Consider the following 17,628-nt stretch of genomic DNA (forward strand, 5'->3'; position numbering starts at 1 on the left):
TACCAATACTGATTACAATACCCATACCGATACCAATACTGATACCAATACCAATACTGATTACAATACCCATACCCATACCAATACCAATACTGATTACAATACCCATACTGATACCAATACTGATTACAATACCCATACCGATACCAATACTGATTACAATACCCATACCAATAGGCATCCGTTAGTCTCGTGAGACCATGGATTTGCGCCTTGGAGGTTTCCAGGGTACAGGCCTGGGCAGGGTTGTTTGGGAGACCAGCAGTTGCCCAAGCTGCAAGCCTTCCCCTCTCTACGCCACCGATGTTGTCCAAGGGAAGGACAGTAGGACCCAAGCAGCTTGGCACCGGTGTTGTCGCAGAGCAATGTGTTGTTAAGTACCTTGCTCAAGGACACAAACACGCTGCCTCAGCTGAGGCTCGAACCAGTGACCTTCAGATCACTAGACCGATGCCTTATCCACTAGGCCATGCGCCAACACAACCAATAGCAATACCAATACCAATAAGCCCTCATAGCAACAGTGCATTATGTTAGTAAGAGACCATTATACTACTACAGATTACAATTTTGTCTTCTAGGTACAGAAGGCCATTCAGTACTTTCAGAGGGACAGTCAGTCACCACCATCTTTCTTCTTTCTTTCCTTCCCTCCCTCCCTCCCTCCCTCTTTCCTTTCCTTCCTTCCCAATTACACGGATATGACCCGTACATCTTTGGAACATGGGAGGAAGCATGAGCGCCTGGGGGAAACACATGCAGTCACGGGGAGAATGTACAAAATCCTTACAGACAACGGCAGAATTGAACCCTTGACACTAGCACTGTAATAGTGTCACATTAACTGCTATCCTACCGTGTTACCCCAAAGAGATTTATGTTTTAATACTGAGAATTTCAGTGATCTCCACTGCAGGTGTCTCTAACAGCATGAAACTGAAAAAAAAACAGCCCATAGCCAATGCTCATCTGTTTAAAAGAAAGATAGACTTTCAGTTATTGCTTTCTTGGAAATGTTCAAAATGAGGAAGGACCTCACTTAAGCATATAAGATCCTAAAGAACAACACACACAAAATGGAGGAACTCAGTAGGCCAGGCAACATCTATGCAAAAAAGTACTGTTGACGTTTAGGGCAGAAACATGTGTGTTGCTTGGATTTCCAGCATCTGCAGACTTTGTCTTGTTTATGAAGATCCTAAAGAAACACGATAAGGTAGATGCTCTTGCTAGTGGGAGAGCTATGAACAAGGAGCCATAGTTACAAAGTGAGGTACCAGTCACTTAAAGCTGAGTTTTTTCCCTCAGAATCTCCGGAATTTTCTGCAGCTGGATTTGATGGAGGGCAAATCATTAGACAGATTTAAGGTGGAGATAGAGAGTTGAAAGATTTGAGGGATTGAGGGTTATAGGGAACCAGTACAGAAGATGAGTTGAGAGCAGCATAGTTCAATCATTGAATGGGAGGGCAGCTTGAGGGATCAGGTGTTCTTGTCTCATGTTCAGAACCTTGAATAGTGTGAGTTCAAATCCTACCAGGGCAGCTGGGGAATTTAATTACTGGAATTAAAAAGAAGTAAAATGAATAAAGCTACTATCAAAATTAGTGACCATAAAATTACCAGACTGTTAAAAACACAAGGGATTACTAAAATCCCTTAGGGAAGGAAATTTGTGGCCCTTAGCCAATCTGGCTAATAATATGGTTCCTGATGTACAGCAACGAGTTTGAGTCAAAAATGGCAACAATGCCAGACTTTCTAGTGATGGTCACATATTGTTAACAAATACTGAAAATAGTTGCTTTGTAATCCATTTACTTTTATTTTTACCCCATACTCATGATCCTCAGTTACTGCCTGTATTGCTTGAAGATATATTTTGTTGTGCTACGCTAATTAGTGTATGACTATCTAGGGAAACATACCGAGAGATTGGATTGAAACATCTGTTTCAGTATGCTATGTGTATCTGAAGTTTCCAGTGGTGTATTGCATTGACAATTGCATCCTCAAATATAGTTGCGAACATACAGAGACAGAGCAATTCATCACCTGGGCTGCCTGGTGGAACGCTGTGCAGATTACTCCAGTTGTGAAGGTTGCTTACCTTGGAGTATTAATGAAGCACATTCCCAAATGATAAGCTTCTGGCAATCTCCATTAAATGGATAGAGGGTTTATCAGGTGTTTCATTATCCGCTGGAAATACTTGCTTGAAAATCAACAAATTTAGCTGCTTGGATAGAGAAGAAATTCTTGCACTAATTGCTTGTTAACCCGTTCACTGCAGAATCGGGATCAGGTATAATATCACTGGCAAATGTCGTGAAAATTTGTTATCTTAGTGGCAGCAGCACAATGAAATGTTATAGAAAAAAAGTAAATGAGCTACAGTAAGTATATATATGTATATTAAATATAGTGCCAAACAGAAATAATAAAAGTGAGGTAGTGTTCATGGGTTCAATGTCCATTTAGGAATCGTACAGCAGAGGGAAAGAAGATGTTCCTGAATCACGGAGTGTGTGCCTTCAGGCTTCTGTACCTCCTTCCTGATGGTGGCAATGAGAAAAGGGCTTGCCCTACGTGATGAGGTTCTTAATGATGGATGTCACCTTTCTGGGGCACCACTCCTTGAAAATGTCTTGGATACTATAGAGGCTAGTATCCAAGATGGAGCTGACAAATTTTACAACTTTATGTAGCTTCTTTCAGTTCCTGTGCAGTAGCACCCCTCCCCCCCCACCCACCCATACCAGACAGTGATACAGCCTATATAGAATGCTTTCTACGGTACATCTGTAGAAGTTTTAGGTGACAAATCAAACCTCCTCAAACTCCTAATGAAATATAGCTGCTGTCTTGCCTTCTTTATAGCAATGTCAATATCGTGGGTGGGACCAGGTTAGATCCTCAGAAATACTGACACCCAGGAAGTTTACATTGCTCACTCCCTCCACTTCTGATCCCTCTACGAGGATTGGTTCATGCTTCATTGTTCTACCCTTCCTGAAGTCCACAATCAGTTCTTTGGTCTTACTGATGTTGAGTGCAAGGTTGTTGCTATGACACCACTCAGCCAGCTGGTATATCTCACTCCTGTACGCCTTCTCGTCTTCATCTGAGATTCTGCCAACAATGGTTACATCATCAACAAATTTATAGCTGGCATTTGAGCTATGCCTAGCCACACAGTCATGAGGAGAGCAGTGGGCTAAGCACACACCCCTGAGGTGTGCCAGTGTTGATCGTCAGCAAGGAGGAGATGTTATTACCAATCCACACAGATTGTGGTGCTCCGGGTTAGGAAGTTGAAGGTTCAATTACAGAGGGAGCTACAGAGGCCCAGGTCCCATAGCTTATTGATCAGCATTGAAGGGATGATAGGGTTCAACGCTGAGCAATAGTAAACAAACAGCATCCTGACAGAGGTGTTTATGTTGCCCAGGTGATCTAAACCCAAGTGAAGAGCCGTTGACCTATTGTGGCAATAGGCAAATTGCAACTGGTCCAGGTCCTTGCTGAGGCAGTAGTTGATTTTGGCCAAGACCAACCACTCAAAGCATTTCATCACCGTAGATGTGAGTGCTAATGGACAATAGTCATTAATCAGCTCACACTGTTCTTCTTGGGCACAGATGTAATTGTTGCCTTTTTGAAGCAGATGGGAACTACTGATCATGGCAACGAGATTTTGAAAATGTCCTTGAATACACCCGCCAGTTGGTTGGCACAAGTTTTAGAGTCTTACCGGCACCTTTGGGGTCTGCTGCCTTGTGAGGGTTCACCCTTCTGAAGCCTCTGAGTCAGAGATCACAGGGTGCTTCGGGGATCTTCACATCTATAGTTATATTCTCCCTTTCAAAGCGGCCATAAAAGGCATTGAACTCATCTGGTAGTGGAGCATCACTGCCCTTCATGCTATTGGGTTTCGCTTTGTAGGGAGTACAAAGTTAACTGCCAGAGTTAACGTGCATCCGATGTCACCTCCAACCTCTCTCGGAATTGTTTCTTCTGTCTTGAAATAGCCCTCCGCATGTCATACCTGGTTTTCTTGTACAGACCTGGGTCGCCAGACTTAAATGCCACAGATCTAGCCCTCATCAGAAGAAGGACTTCCTGGTACCTTGATAGCTTTTGGTTTGGGAATATACAGCAGGTTTTCATAGGCACATTCATCCACGCAGGGTTTAATGAAGTCAGTAGCAACTCATCCAGATTTAAAGATGAATCCCTGAATATGGTCCAGACCACTGATTGAAAGTTCCTGTGCTTCCCTTGTCCATACCTTCTTGGTCCTCACTACTGGTGCTGCAGTCTTCAGTCTCTGCCTGTACTCAGGGAATAGAAGTACAGCCAGGTGATCAGACCAAGAACCAAGTGGACCTTGTTTCTTTAGTCAGAAGACACAGAGGAATAGGATAAACTCTCTGGGTATTATTATATTCTTGAAATCCCCATGGTTCCTCAGAGTACAGTACTGAATATACTGAGAGCCTCCTCTCATCAGTGCTGCCCTCTAGTGTTCACTCCTGGGAAGATTATGTTGGATTATGTCTGCGGCTGCACTTGCACGCGACGAGGAGTTGCTGTGTGCTTGTTCTTGCAGCAACGTGGCTCCAGGACAACATCCCCTGCACCATCAATCTTCAGGCTATGCTGCCCAAGGACTTGGGCTACATTACTTCTTTCAGACTGTCTGATTTCGTGCTATCATGACTCCATGTGCTATGTGTGTGACTGCTGGTAATGTGTTTTGCGCCTTGGCGCCGGAGGAAGGCTGCATCGTTTAGCCCGCATACATATGTATGGTTGAACGGCAATTAAGCTCGAACAAGTGTCATATCGCAGTGCACATTTTTGATTCCGCCTCAGGCGTGCTTTGCCTTTGGGGAAAAAAATTGGCTTTTATCAGAGTTCTGCAAGCTCGACTTGTTTTCTTTGGTTCTGCGAAATTTGACAGATCCATTCCTTAGGTGGTTCACCACCTTCAGATGGTTATTTGGCAATTCTCACGTATCTGAGTTGAATATTGAATTGATTGTGGCCATGGTGCTTGCAATACCATGGCTCTTTGAAATCAAGAATGTTAAGGTCTTCCCTTATCACAATGTCAGCCACAGCTGGTCATACTTGTGATTGGGTTGCAGACACACACGTGTGGAATTTTAACATATTCAAGGAATTGAGAACAGACGATCCATTTTCTTGTTTTACTGTGAAGTCTACAAATTTTTTTGCAAGATGCCCATCTCCACAACAGGCTTTTATAGATTTTTTTTTAATGCAGGGGAACATCTTAAGCCTCGCAGGACACTTATTAATGAAACAAAACCACAATCGACTGGTAAAAAGTTGATCAAATAAATTTGAGAGAGCATGGAAGGTTCTTTTAAATGTAATTTGAGATCTTATTGTTTGGGGACACAGCTCATGGTGGAAAGCTGGAAGGTGTGTGTGGGCAAGGACTTGTCATTGAGGAGAGCAGAAATTTGAGGACTATAAAGCTGGAAGGAGATTTCAAAATAGGTTCAGATCTTGGAAGAATTTTAGATCAAGGAAATTTAAAAATTAAGGCAAATGTGTTGATGAATATTTATTATTCATCAACAAATGTGTTGATGAATATTCCTAGCAGTGGCTAGGAAACAGAGACCCTGGTTCAATGGCTGCTCTTGTAATGGGCTTGGCCACAAGTGGGAGAATAGTCCACAAGGGGGATCGAGATTGCTTTGTGAACCCACGTGGATTGAATGGCCCAAATAGCATTCTATGTTGTGGAGCAGTATGAAATATAGTGAGCAGACTACAATCGTGCATCCTAAACCATTTCCCCAGAATGATCTTGTGCTGTCGTAAGTCTGCTATAATCATTAAAAAGCTGAAATTGATTTGAGTACTTTTTAATAATTATTTCTTAAATGATACATTAACTTTAAATATTTTATTTTTATTGAGATACAGCGCAAATTAGGCCCTTCCGGTCCTTCGAGCCCCACTGCCCAGCAACTCTTGATTTAACCCCAGTCAAATCAGGGACAATTTGCACTGACCAATTAACCTGCCAGCTGGTACATCTTTGGACTTGGGGTGGGGAGGGGGAACCAGAGCACCCAGAGGAAACCCACACAGTCACAGGGAGAACATACAGACACCTTAAGGCAGTGGCGAGAATTGAACCTGGGTCACCTGTACTATAAAGCGTTGTGCTAACCACTGCGTGACCGAATATATTAAATCACTGTCAATTTTTGAAACGTTAAGATGTGGAGAAATTAATAAAAATCAATAAAAAGCTTGGATAAATGTAAACAACACATACAAATTGCTGAAGGAACTCAGCAAGTCAGGCAGAATCTATGGAGGAGAATAAACAATCGTTGTTTGGGGCTGAGCCAGAAACATCGACGATTTTCAATAAGTTTCAATAGGTACATTTATGTCAGAGAAATGTATACAATATACATCCTGAAATTCTTCTTCTTCGCAAACATCCACGAGAACAGAAGAGTGCCCCAAAGAAAACGTTAGAACCCCAAAGCCCCCCCCCGCTCCCCCCCTCCCATGCATAAGCAGTAGCAAAGCAACGACCCCCCCCAACAAAAAAGCTCGGCATCCCCCACCAGGCACTCAAGCGTGTAGTGAAGCATCAATTAAAACACAGATTTGCAGTTCCTCAAAGACTACTCGTTCACCATGTAATTCGACATACCGCAGACTCTCTCTCTGTCTCTCCTAATAAGGGAAAAAGGAGAGTCCCCATTTCACAGCGAGAGGGGAGACATAACAAAAACAACTCACTGATTTATGATGTTAGAGGTGTGTTGCTTCACTTTTTCCAAGCTCTGTGCCCAAAGAACTCGTGTCTCTGGGCACACAGCCAGCAGCCAGCTCACTACTTTCGACCTTCCATGTACTCCCGTCTACTCACATCAGGTGACGGCGGCACCAACCTCGAATCCGCCCGCCTCTAGAGCCGTGAAAATCCGGCACCTTGAAGGTACGCTGGTCCTCCAAGCCGTGAACTCGGCATATCGAGAAATGGCTGGTCATGAGACCCTGAGAGTGGGTCCCATTCCCGCAAAGAACCGAAGTCAGTGTGTAAGTCCAGGTCAGGGTCTTCAAAAGAACCCTGAAAAGGAGAAAGAGAGATATTAAAGATAGAAATAACAAAGAGATAGTAAAGATAGAAATAGCAACAGATGGAATATTTCCTTCCGTAGATAATGCTGAGAAGAGATTTTGTAGTTTTCAAACATCTGCAGAATCCTTTGAGTCTCAGATTGGCAAAACCCTCTAATTGAATAAAGATCAATGTTCATGTGAACTTGGCCTTACTGGTATGCTGTCAATGAATGGAAAAAGGTATAGAGGCCAGATGCAAAGTGTATCTGTTGCCTTAACTCAATAGGTTACAGACTGCCCCTATGCTTGAGTCCAGGAGCAGACTGAAGAACCTGACTATAGTGCTTAGGTGCAGATGCCAGGATCACTCTGCTGCTAGTTGACGGTTCTCTACAGGACAGTTGGTCACCCATCATTGTAAAGCAGGCCAATAGCTTTGTTATTCCCAGAAACCAGCTGGCGGAAATTTCTGCTTATCTATTGCCAGGCTTCTGAAAGGTCATTTTACTGCAGACAACCATCAGAGTTTTCTGAATCTTCCTGAAGACTGTGTGGCACAGTTAGTACAGTTTCACCAATGATCCAGGCCCGATCCTGAGCACAGCCTCGGCAGAGTTTGCACATTTTACCCGGAGTTCCTCCAGGCGCTTCGGTCATCCCCCATACTCCAAAGGTGTGCCAGCGGGTAGGTTAACTGGCCACTGTTATCAGTCCTCGTGTGTGTGAGAAGTAAAATTTGAAAGGACATGTTGGGGATGTGGCAGGAATAAAATGGGACTTGTGGAAGATTAGTGTACAGTACTGTGCAAATGTCTAAGGCACATGTAAAAAAATCTGCAAAGCGAAGATGCTTTCAAGAATAATGAAATTGAAAGTTTCTACATATCAAAATACTGTAAAGAACAGTAAACAGTAAAAAAAAACTAAATCAAATCAATATTTGGTGTGACCATTGTCTTCATGCAGTATTATGAAAATAATATCGGCTGGTAGATTCTCCAAGCATCTTGGAGAACTTGCCACAGTTCTTCTGCAGACTTTGGTTGTCTCGCTTGCTTCTGTCTCTTCAGATAATCCCAGACTGCCTCGATGATGTTGAGATCAGGATCTTGTGGAAGACATACCATCTGAAACCATATAGAAAATCTAGGGTGTTTAAAGGTTTTGTGCAGTACTGTAAATGAGTCCATGATAGTTGCTGTGAACTCAAGGAGCCAAAGGGCTTATCACTATGACTTGTACACCTCTGATGAACTAACCAGATTAGCCTGGTTGTGCACTTTGTCAACTAGCTTTAAAATTTACATATCTAGAAACATCTTCAAGGCACTGCTTAACAATTTTAACTTTTCTTTATCAATCAGATCATCAATGCTTCAAATTTTCTCTGCGGGAATAAAAGCTCCAATGAATCAATTTACAGTCAGCCGTCTTTTCTTGAAGTACCTGAAGAGAGTGCAGTAAGGTAAGGACATTTCTGTTCAGTTCTTGTTAAATGCATTCGGCTAATCAAATTTGTGTAGTACAGTTATTCTTCAGAGTCTTTGTTCAGCTACGCTTAAGCCACTGATGGTTTAATTTGCTGTCTTACTCCATAGAGAGCCACATCAGATGACCAATAAGAGAAAGATAAGAACAGAACAAGATGGGAGATCAGGTGTCCCTTTAGCCACTTAAGTCTGTGTGCAATTCAGTATAATCCCAGCATTAAATAAGTAGGAGTTTTAATTCCTATTGTCATCTACATGTTAAAGTCAAAATCAAGTTTATTGTCATATCAGGGGTGGCAAAGCTGCGGCATGTGTGCCCAAGATGGCACACACACAAGTTTTGTTGCCATGTGGCGTGTAATGTTGCCCCTTGATTCTTTAAACCCCACCCATTATAATAATAAGATACATGATGATTACCCTTGCTACCAAATGAAGCATCAAATATTGTTTTACAAACTGGGAGCAGTGAGGTGTTTTCCGAGGAAACATTTCATGTAAGCTAGATAGTTGCAAGAATACATAACATTGGATGCGACATTTTGAAACACCTGGTGTACACATCGTTATATGGATAGTAAACATTTGGTCCAGTTGGCATTGGCTTCACTCTGCTTAGGGTTTCCTTCCATTGTTTGTGTGTGAACACTAGATATTCAGTATTAATCATGGTAAATACTGTATGTAGATTAGCACTGTCATAAATATTCATGTGAGTCACTGTTTTCAATGATGAACTTGGTGAAGTCTAATTATAGGAACAGACTTACTGTTGAAACTGGTGCTATGTGCATCATTGCTAAAGCATCCAAATACAAGCCAGATATAAAATATTTGTCATTGTTAGTGCCTCAACAAGTCTCACTGAGAGTAAAATGTGGTTATTTTCCTTTCATGTTCATATTTCTTATGATATATATGAGATACAATAACAATACTGTTTAGAAATTATGTTATTTTTCAATTGTCTTTTTAAAACTCTAAAAACTTTTGAACAGGTTTTCTAAAGTGCTTCATTTATTTCAAACTTTTAAAATGGTAAGCTTTTATTAACAGTAAAATAATGAATACACATAAATAAGCAACAAGACACATCCTTTTCCCCTTAAGAAAGTCCATAACTATTGTTTCTCATTCATTAATCACTGATTTTTAGAAGATTAAAAGTTTTGAGATTTAGAAGTTTTTAGAAGATCATTGTCAATTTGGGCACACACTCTCAAAAAGGTTCACCTGCTGTAATATGCACAAGTACAAGAATGAACAAGTACAAGGAAAAATTTGCAGCTCATAACATCATATTAGCTGCATTCACAAGATAAACATAAATTATACACCATTTTAACAAGACAAAAAAACACATTTAGAACAAAAAGCAAATTTGATTTAGTGATAAGTGATCAGAATGGTCATGGTGTTGCTAAACTGCAGAGGTTATGAGGGTTTTGTTGGTTGGTTCAAGATCCAAGTAGTTCAATAGTTCAAAGGTTCAATGGCTTAATTTAGTATCACAGAAGGTATACAGTGCACAACCTAAAATTCTTACTCTTTGCAAACATCCACAAAACAGAAAAAAACCCAAAGAATGAATGACAGAAAGATCAGATCCCCAAAGCCACCTCTCCCCTCCCACACACAAGCAGCAGCAAAAGCGTCGAGCCTCCTCTGCCCTCCCTGACTTGCACCAGCAAAAGCACCAAACCCCTCTCCCCTACCATCCAAGCAATAGCAAAGCCCCCCAAAGAGACATTGATCCGGAGTCCATTCCGACACTTTGGTGTCTCAGACAGGCACTCCCTCCTGCTACAACAGCCATGGGAGACCAGCAGCTAGCTGCTTCAATGTTACTATCCTCCATGTCACTTCTCCGAGTTCCCTGACTCAAGGACTGACAGGCTCCTGGTTGAAAGGATGCAGCTTGTCTTGAACTTGGTGGTGTGGAGCTTCAGTCTACTGTACCTCCTGCCCAATGGTACTCTTAGAAAGTGGGGATCTTTGATGATGTTGTTTCCTGTAGATCCTGCCGATGGTGGGGAGGAATGCGTCTCATATTCAAGGCAGAGTCCACTATTTCCTGCACCCTCTTAAATTTCTGTGCAATTGAATTGCCGTTTCAGACGGACGTGCTATCAACAGAACGCCTGCAGAAGTTTGACAGAGTGTTCAGTGACAAGCTGGATCTCCCTAAATTCCTAAGAAAGCAAAGGCACCAGCTGAACTTTCTTATTATTACATCTGTGTGCCAGGCCCAGGACAGGTCACCCGATATGTTAATGTCCAGGAATCAGAAGAAGCTGTCTCCAGCACCAATCCTCAATGTAGTGGCAAATGTTCGCCCTCCTTCCCCTTCCCGAACTTCAGTCCTGAAAAGTCCAGCCTTAGATTTTACAGTGTGCCTTATTTCCACTTCCACAATCAGCAGAAGTTTTGTTGTATCTGCCTGATCAGTTCTTGATAACGTACTGAGGACATTAAGCAAGTCACCATTTGCTTGCACCCTATCATATCTCTTATGACTTCACTAGTACTGCATTTATCATTCTGTTAATTTTTCTTTAAATCCTCTCATAGCCTGGTCTGGTTCCCAGAAGTATTCATAGAGCTTTTATAACTTCTACACTGAGTTCAGTTAAACCTATTGGGGCAAGTTAAATCTAGTCAAGACTTACAGAGTATCACAAGCTAAAATTCTTTTTAAATCTTCAAAATCTAGGTAAACACTATAAATGTTTTAAAACACAATACTTCTCCTTTCAGTGGCATATCTTAACTGCCTTGGGTTTGAAAAGTGCTCTATAAGTAAACTTAAACAAAACGCAGAAGGAACTCAGCAGGCCAGGCAGCTTCTATGGAAAAGAATACAGTCAACGTTTCAGGCCGATACACTTCAGCAGGACTGGAAAAAAATGCTGAAGAGTAGATTTAAAAGGTGGAGGAGGGGAGAGAGAAACACCAGGTGATAGGAGAAAGCTGAAGGGGGAAGGGATGAAGTAAAGAACTGGGAAGTTGATTGGTGAAAGAGATACAGGTCTGGAGAAGGGGGAGCTTGATAAAAGAGGACCAAGAGACCATGCAAATAAACTTGCTTGTTTTCTTGCTTTCTGATGGTATCATCCGTGTCCAAATAAGTTTGTATACTCTATGTCCACGAATTATTCAGCTTAATTCATCCTTGTCCTCAGTTTCTACATAAAAAATTGTTGAAGAGGAAGATCTCTGAGCTTATTAGCACCATGAAAAGCTCTTACTCTAGTGAACGGTAATGTAGAGATTTGTAAATTCTGCAGATATTCTTCAGAGAGTGCAATTAAGTAAATTGTGTCCTGTAAATTTTCACAATATATATTACTAATAATAAACCTGATTCTGATTCTGATCCAATAGCTAATGCACATTTCAAATTATAATTAGAATAATCATGCAAGATGTTTCTTTCACAAATCTATGTTCACACAATCTGATCCACTGGAAATTTTCAAAGTCTGCTTGCAGTCTCACATATGGATCCTAATAATTTCCTGCTAACAGATATAGACAAATAGTCTCTTATTTGCCTGGTTTCCTTCCTCTCCTTCCTTAATATGCAAAGTGACATAAACAGTTTTCCAATCTAAAGGAACAAATCTTACAATCTTCAGAAGGTGATAATAGTTGATGTCAGCAGTATTCCCACTGACTTCCTTTAAGTAACTGGGATATGAATCATTTGGTGTTGTGTACTTGTCAGTCTTCAGTGCCAATATTTTCTTTATTACTTTAATTTATTTTGATTTTGGCAAGCCTTGTCCCTGGTTCAATGTAAGTTCCCTTGAATAGCTATGATTCTCTCCTCTTCCTATAACATAAATATTGACACAAAGTAATAATTCAAAATTTCTGCCATTGCTTAACCTCCATTTATACTATATCACTTATCCATATCTTGGAGTCACTGTCAGGGTCCGGTCCGGTCCGGAATCCACGTTCCGGGTCTCGATCCAGTCCGAGGGCTCCGGACTCTGGGTCCTGCAGTTGCCCTTCCCGTCACCCGTGATCTAGTTAGGACCCTCCTGGCTCAAGGAGGCACACCTGTGACTCATTGAGCTGCAGGTGTTTATAAGGGGCCTTGGGACTGGGACCAGGCGGGTGGTCGTTTTGTTCTGTTTCCTGTTTCTCTGCCGGCTCCGAACTCTTCTCTGCATTCTGTTATCCTGCCCGGGCTCAGATCCACTCCTCATCATGCTTCTCTGCCCCGTACCAGTACTGCCAGGTTGGTCCACTCTCCCACCTTTCTTCCCATGCGCTGGTCCCGTTTCTCCGCTCGTTTGTTTTGTTCGCGCGGTCGCGCTATCTGCCGGCCATTCCTGATTTTCCTGCTATCATGGCTGTTGTGTTGGTCACCCTAGACCTATGCCCGTTCCTACCCCTTGCCTCTGTCGGGCAGGCCCGGCCGACCTGCCGCTGCCCGGCGGTGGTTCTGCCCGTTCCTATCCCTTGCCTCCGTCGGGCAGGCCCAGCTGGTCTGCCGCTGCCCGGCGGGGGTTCTGCCCCATACACCTCTTCCGCCTGAACCCTGGGATTGTGCCCCACACCCGCCTAGGGGTCCGCGTTGTGCCCAGGCCTCTGGTGTTTCCGCCTGTGAGGCGGCCCTTCCCAGGACATATGTGGCCTGCCCAGGGAGGGCTCTCCTCAGCCCCGTCCTTCTCTTCCACCCGAACTCTGGGACTGTGCCCTGCACCCACCTAGGGGTTTGCGTCTTGCCCAGGCCTCCGGTGTTTCCGCCTGGGAGACGGCCCTACCTGGGACATATGTGGCCCGCCCAGGGAGGGCTCTCCGCCAGCTTATCTAGCCACCTAGACCTGCCTGCCTGAACCCCGGGAGCCTGTCTATCTGAACTCGAACTCCGGGAGCCCGCTCCGCTCTGCCTGCCTGACACTCTATCTACCTGAACCCCAGCTCTACCCTTAAATGCCATGGCATCCCCATCCTGTCCTCCCCCTAGTACTTCAGTGTCTGCGTCCTGCGTTTGGGTCCATCCGGCCCCGTTCCTGACAGTCACACTCTCCAAATTTGACCACTCTTCTTTTCATCCCTTTCAGGTTCCTTTTGTGACTATTTTTTTCTGTTTTGTTAATTTTTTGGTATTTTATATCTTCCCTGCCTGTGAGAAGCTCCTTTTCCCACTTTGTATGATTTTACTTATATTTTGTTTTACCTCTTATTTTATGTCTTACCTCACACTAATTTCTGATAGAGCAGCTCTAGTCCCAAATAGTTATTTTCTTCTTGCAGTCGTGCACCTGCCCAACTGCAGGCAGACGAGTGGGGGAATTTCTAACAGAGGTCACACTGGTCTGGGCCAGTATGGTCAATGAGCTGTGTTGGAAGCTGAGAATTGGTTGAAGCTCAGAGGCATTTCTTCATTGAGGATCACTCTTAACCGACCAAAGAAGAAATTGTGAAGTAGAAACCGGGGAGACCATCCGGATCCTTCTGCCTGCATCACCAGTCAACAAGGTTATTAGAATCAGAATCAGGCTTATTATCACTGGCATATATTGTGAAATTTGGTGCTTTGCAGCAGTAGAGTGCGATACATGCGAATTACCAGGTAACAGAAAATAGATAAATACTGAAAAAAAATGAACAATAAGGTAATGTTTACGGGTTCACAGACCAATCAAGTGGAGGGAAGGAAGCTGTGCTTAAAATGTTGAATGAGAGTATTTCAGGCTCCTGTACTAATAAGAAGAGGGAATGTCCAGGATTGCTGAGGGTCTTTAATGTTGCACGCCTCCATTTTGAGACACCATCTCTTGAAGATAGTTAGCTAATCCAATATGTTTAATCCTGTACTGACCCCATACCTCCTTATTCCCTTAGTGATATATTGATCAGTGCATTGAATCTACTCAGCAATACCATACATCTTAAGTAGAGAACTCCAAAGATTCATTGCTTTTTAGGTGAAGAAGTTTATGCTAATCTCTGTCTCTCATGCCCAGGTATAGATATATCAGCCAGGGGAATCAGCAATCACACCTATATAGAAACATAGAAAATAGGTGCAGGAGTAGGCCATTCGGCCCTTTGAGCCTGCACCGCCATTCAGTATGATCCTGGCTGATCATCCAACTCAGAACCCTGTACCTGCTTTCTCTCCATACCCCCGATCCCTTTAGCCACAAGGGCCATATCTAACTTCCTCTTAAATATAGCCAATGAACCGGCCTCAACTGTTTCCTGTGGCAGAGAATTCCACAGATTCACCACTCTCTGTGTGAAGAAGTTTTTCCTCATCTCAGTCCTAAAAGACTTCCCCTTTATCCTTAAACTGTGACCCCTCATTCTGGACTTCCCCAACATCGGAAACAATCTTCCTGCATCTACCCTGTCCAATCCCTTTAGAATTTTATACGTTTCAATAAGATCTCCCCTCAATCGTCTAAATTCCAGTGAGTATAAGCCTAGTTGATCCAGTCTTTCTTCAAATGAAAGTCCTGCCATCCCAGGAATCAATCTGGTGAACCTTCTTTGTACTCCCTCTATGGCAAGAATGTCTTTCCTCAGATTAGGGGACCAAAACTGCACACAATATTCTAGGTGCGGTCTCACCAAGGCCTTGTACAACTGCAGTAGAACCTCCCTGCTCCTGTACTCAAATCCTTTTGCTATGAATGTCAACATACCATTTGCCTTTTTCACCGCCTGCTGTACCTGCATGCCCACCTTCAATGACTGGTGTACAATGACACCCAGGTCTCGTTGCATCTCCCCTTTTCCTAATCGGCCACCGTTCAGATAATAATCTGTTTTCCTGTTCTTGCAACCAAAGTGGATAACCTCACATTTATCCACATTAAATTGCATCTGCCATGAATTTGCCCACTCACCTAACCTATCCAAGTCACCCTGCATCCTCTTAGCATCCTCCTCACAGCTAACACCGTCGCCCAGCTTCGGGTCATCCGCAAACTTGGAGATGCTGCATTTAATTCCCTCGTCTAAATCATTAATATATATTGTAAACAACTGGGGTCCCAGCAGTGAGCCTTGCGGTACCCCACTAGTCACTGCCTGCCATTCTGAAAAGGTCCCATTTACTCCCACTCTTTGCTTCCTGTCTGCCAACCAATTCTCTATCCACATCAATACCATACCCCCAATACTGTGTGCTTTAAGTTTGCACACTAATCTCCTGTGTGGGACCTTGTCAAAAGCCTTTTGAAAATCTAAATATACCACATCCACTGGCTCTCCCCTATCCACTCTACTAGTTACATCTTCAAAAAGTTCTATAAAATATCATAAATTCCTCAGAGAATTTTACATATTTTAATGTTACTGTTTGAACCTCAAGCAATTAAAGCCTAATACTCTCCTGGTGCTTAAATCTCTTCATAAATGTTCATCCCCAGAATCAACCTTGATTGAAATCTCTCTACCACGGGATCTTGTTAGGAGGGAACACAGACCTATAGACAATATTCCAGATGCTGTCTCATCAGAGTTCAGTAATATTAATCCCATACATCACTCCTTTTTTCCACTCAGGTTCTCTTACAATGAAGGCCAATATACCAAAGTCAAGTCCAACTTTACTGTATTGTAATGAAAATATATACCCAGGATATAGATTCCATGAAAATCAGCTTTTTGCAGCAGAAGCACATTGCTTACGTCCATGATGAACAAACATTATCTCAACCTGAATTAACATAAATTATACCTAACTTACATGACAAAACAAAACAAATCTAAACATAATGACATTAGTGTAAGTTGGGAGAAATATAGTCCATGATAGAATTATGGTTTTACAGGACAGTTCAAGAACCTGACGGCAGTGGGGAAGAAGCTGTTGTTGAACCTTGAGGTATAGCTTTTCAGGCTCCTGTACCTCCTTGATGGCAGTAATGAGAAGAAGGCATATCCCAAATGGTGATGAGTCCATAATTATGCAGGACACCTTCCTGGGACATTGCCTCTGTAAATGTCCTCAGCTGTACCGTGATAGAGCTTCCTGAGCCCACCACCCTCTGAAGCCTCTTACGTTCCTGCGCATCGCAGTTTCTATACCAGCTCATCATGAAACCAGTCCAAATACCATTTTCTTTCCTGATTGCTTCCTGTATCTGCACATTATTTTCCATTCATTCATCTTTAAAAACATCCAGGTTGCTCTGAGCACCAACACCTTTCAATCCCTTAAACTTACTGTTTTCCCCCCACCAAACTGGATCCCTCACATTTCTCCCTTTATATTCCATATACTATGACCTGATCCATACTTTTAATCTGTGTAGGTTTCCCTGAACCCTCCTGGATAATGTTCTGCATTGTGACTCACCCTGATGGGAGTGGGGTTGCTGTAACCCTGTGACTAACAAATTCTGTTAATTGTTCAAAACAAGAACACCCTGGATGGTGTAAATCTGAAACATGATGCAAATACTCATCAGACCGGGCAGCACTTGTGAAGAAAGATTCTCTGTTAATATTTTAGGTCAATGACCTTGCATCAAAAATGGGGAAAAAATTGGAGATCTGACAGTTAATCAACTTAGGCAATAAAGAGTGAACGAAGGGCAAAACAACAGGGAAAAAGGCAGGAGAGATTCCAAAACATCGGATTTCTGAATGGTCGACACAGCCATAAACACTCCTTCATTATTGTCTTTTTTGGACTATTTATTTATTTTGAAATTTAATGTAATGTTATGTTTTTGAACTGTATTGATGTTGCAAAACACCAAATTTTACATCATATAGACAGTGACAATTATCCCAAATTTTATTCTGACAGTATTGTTAACTGCTTCTCTCCCCACAGCTGACACGGTGAATCTTTCTGTCTTTATTTTGTGTTTAAAAAGCATAAAATCTGCAGATCGTAGCAATGATATTAGAAAGGGCATTAGACCAAAGACACACAGAATCCTGCTTTGAGACTCTGTGCTATCTTTCTCATACAAAGAGTATGGAATGTCTTTTTAACTCAACTAGAAGATTAAATTTTTATAATTCTTTTA

At 42.5% G+C, this 17,628-nt stretch overlaps 1 protein-coding gene across 1 annotated transcript in view; it reads left to right on the plus strand.

Annotated features, from left to right (window-relative positions):
- The window catches only part of dner (delta/notch-like EGF repeat containing), a 275,113-nt gene that overhangs the window by 136,540 nt on the left and 120,945 nt on the right, over nt 1-17,628 (plus strand). The window contains exon 3 of the mRNA XM_073041483.1: nt 8,492-8,592. Coding sequence (XP_072897584.1) covers nt 8,492-8,592 — 101 coding nt within the window. The remainder of the gene's footprint in view (nt 1-8,491; nt 8,593-17,628) is intronic.

Source organism: Hemitrygon akajei, chromosome 3 (genome assembly GCF_048418815.1).
Source record: "Hemitrygon akajei chromosome 3, sHemAka1.3, whole genome shotgun sequence".
Lineage (NCBI taxonomy): Eukaryota > Metazoa > Chordata > Chondrichthyes > Myliobatiformes > Dasyatidae > Hemitrygon > Hemitrygon akajei.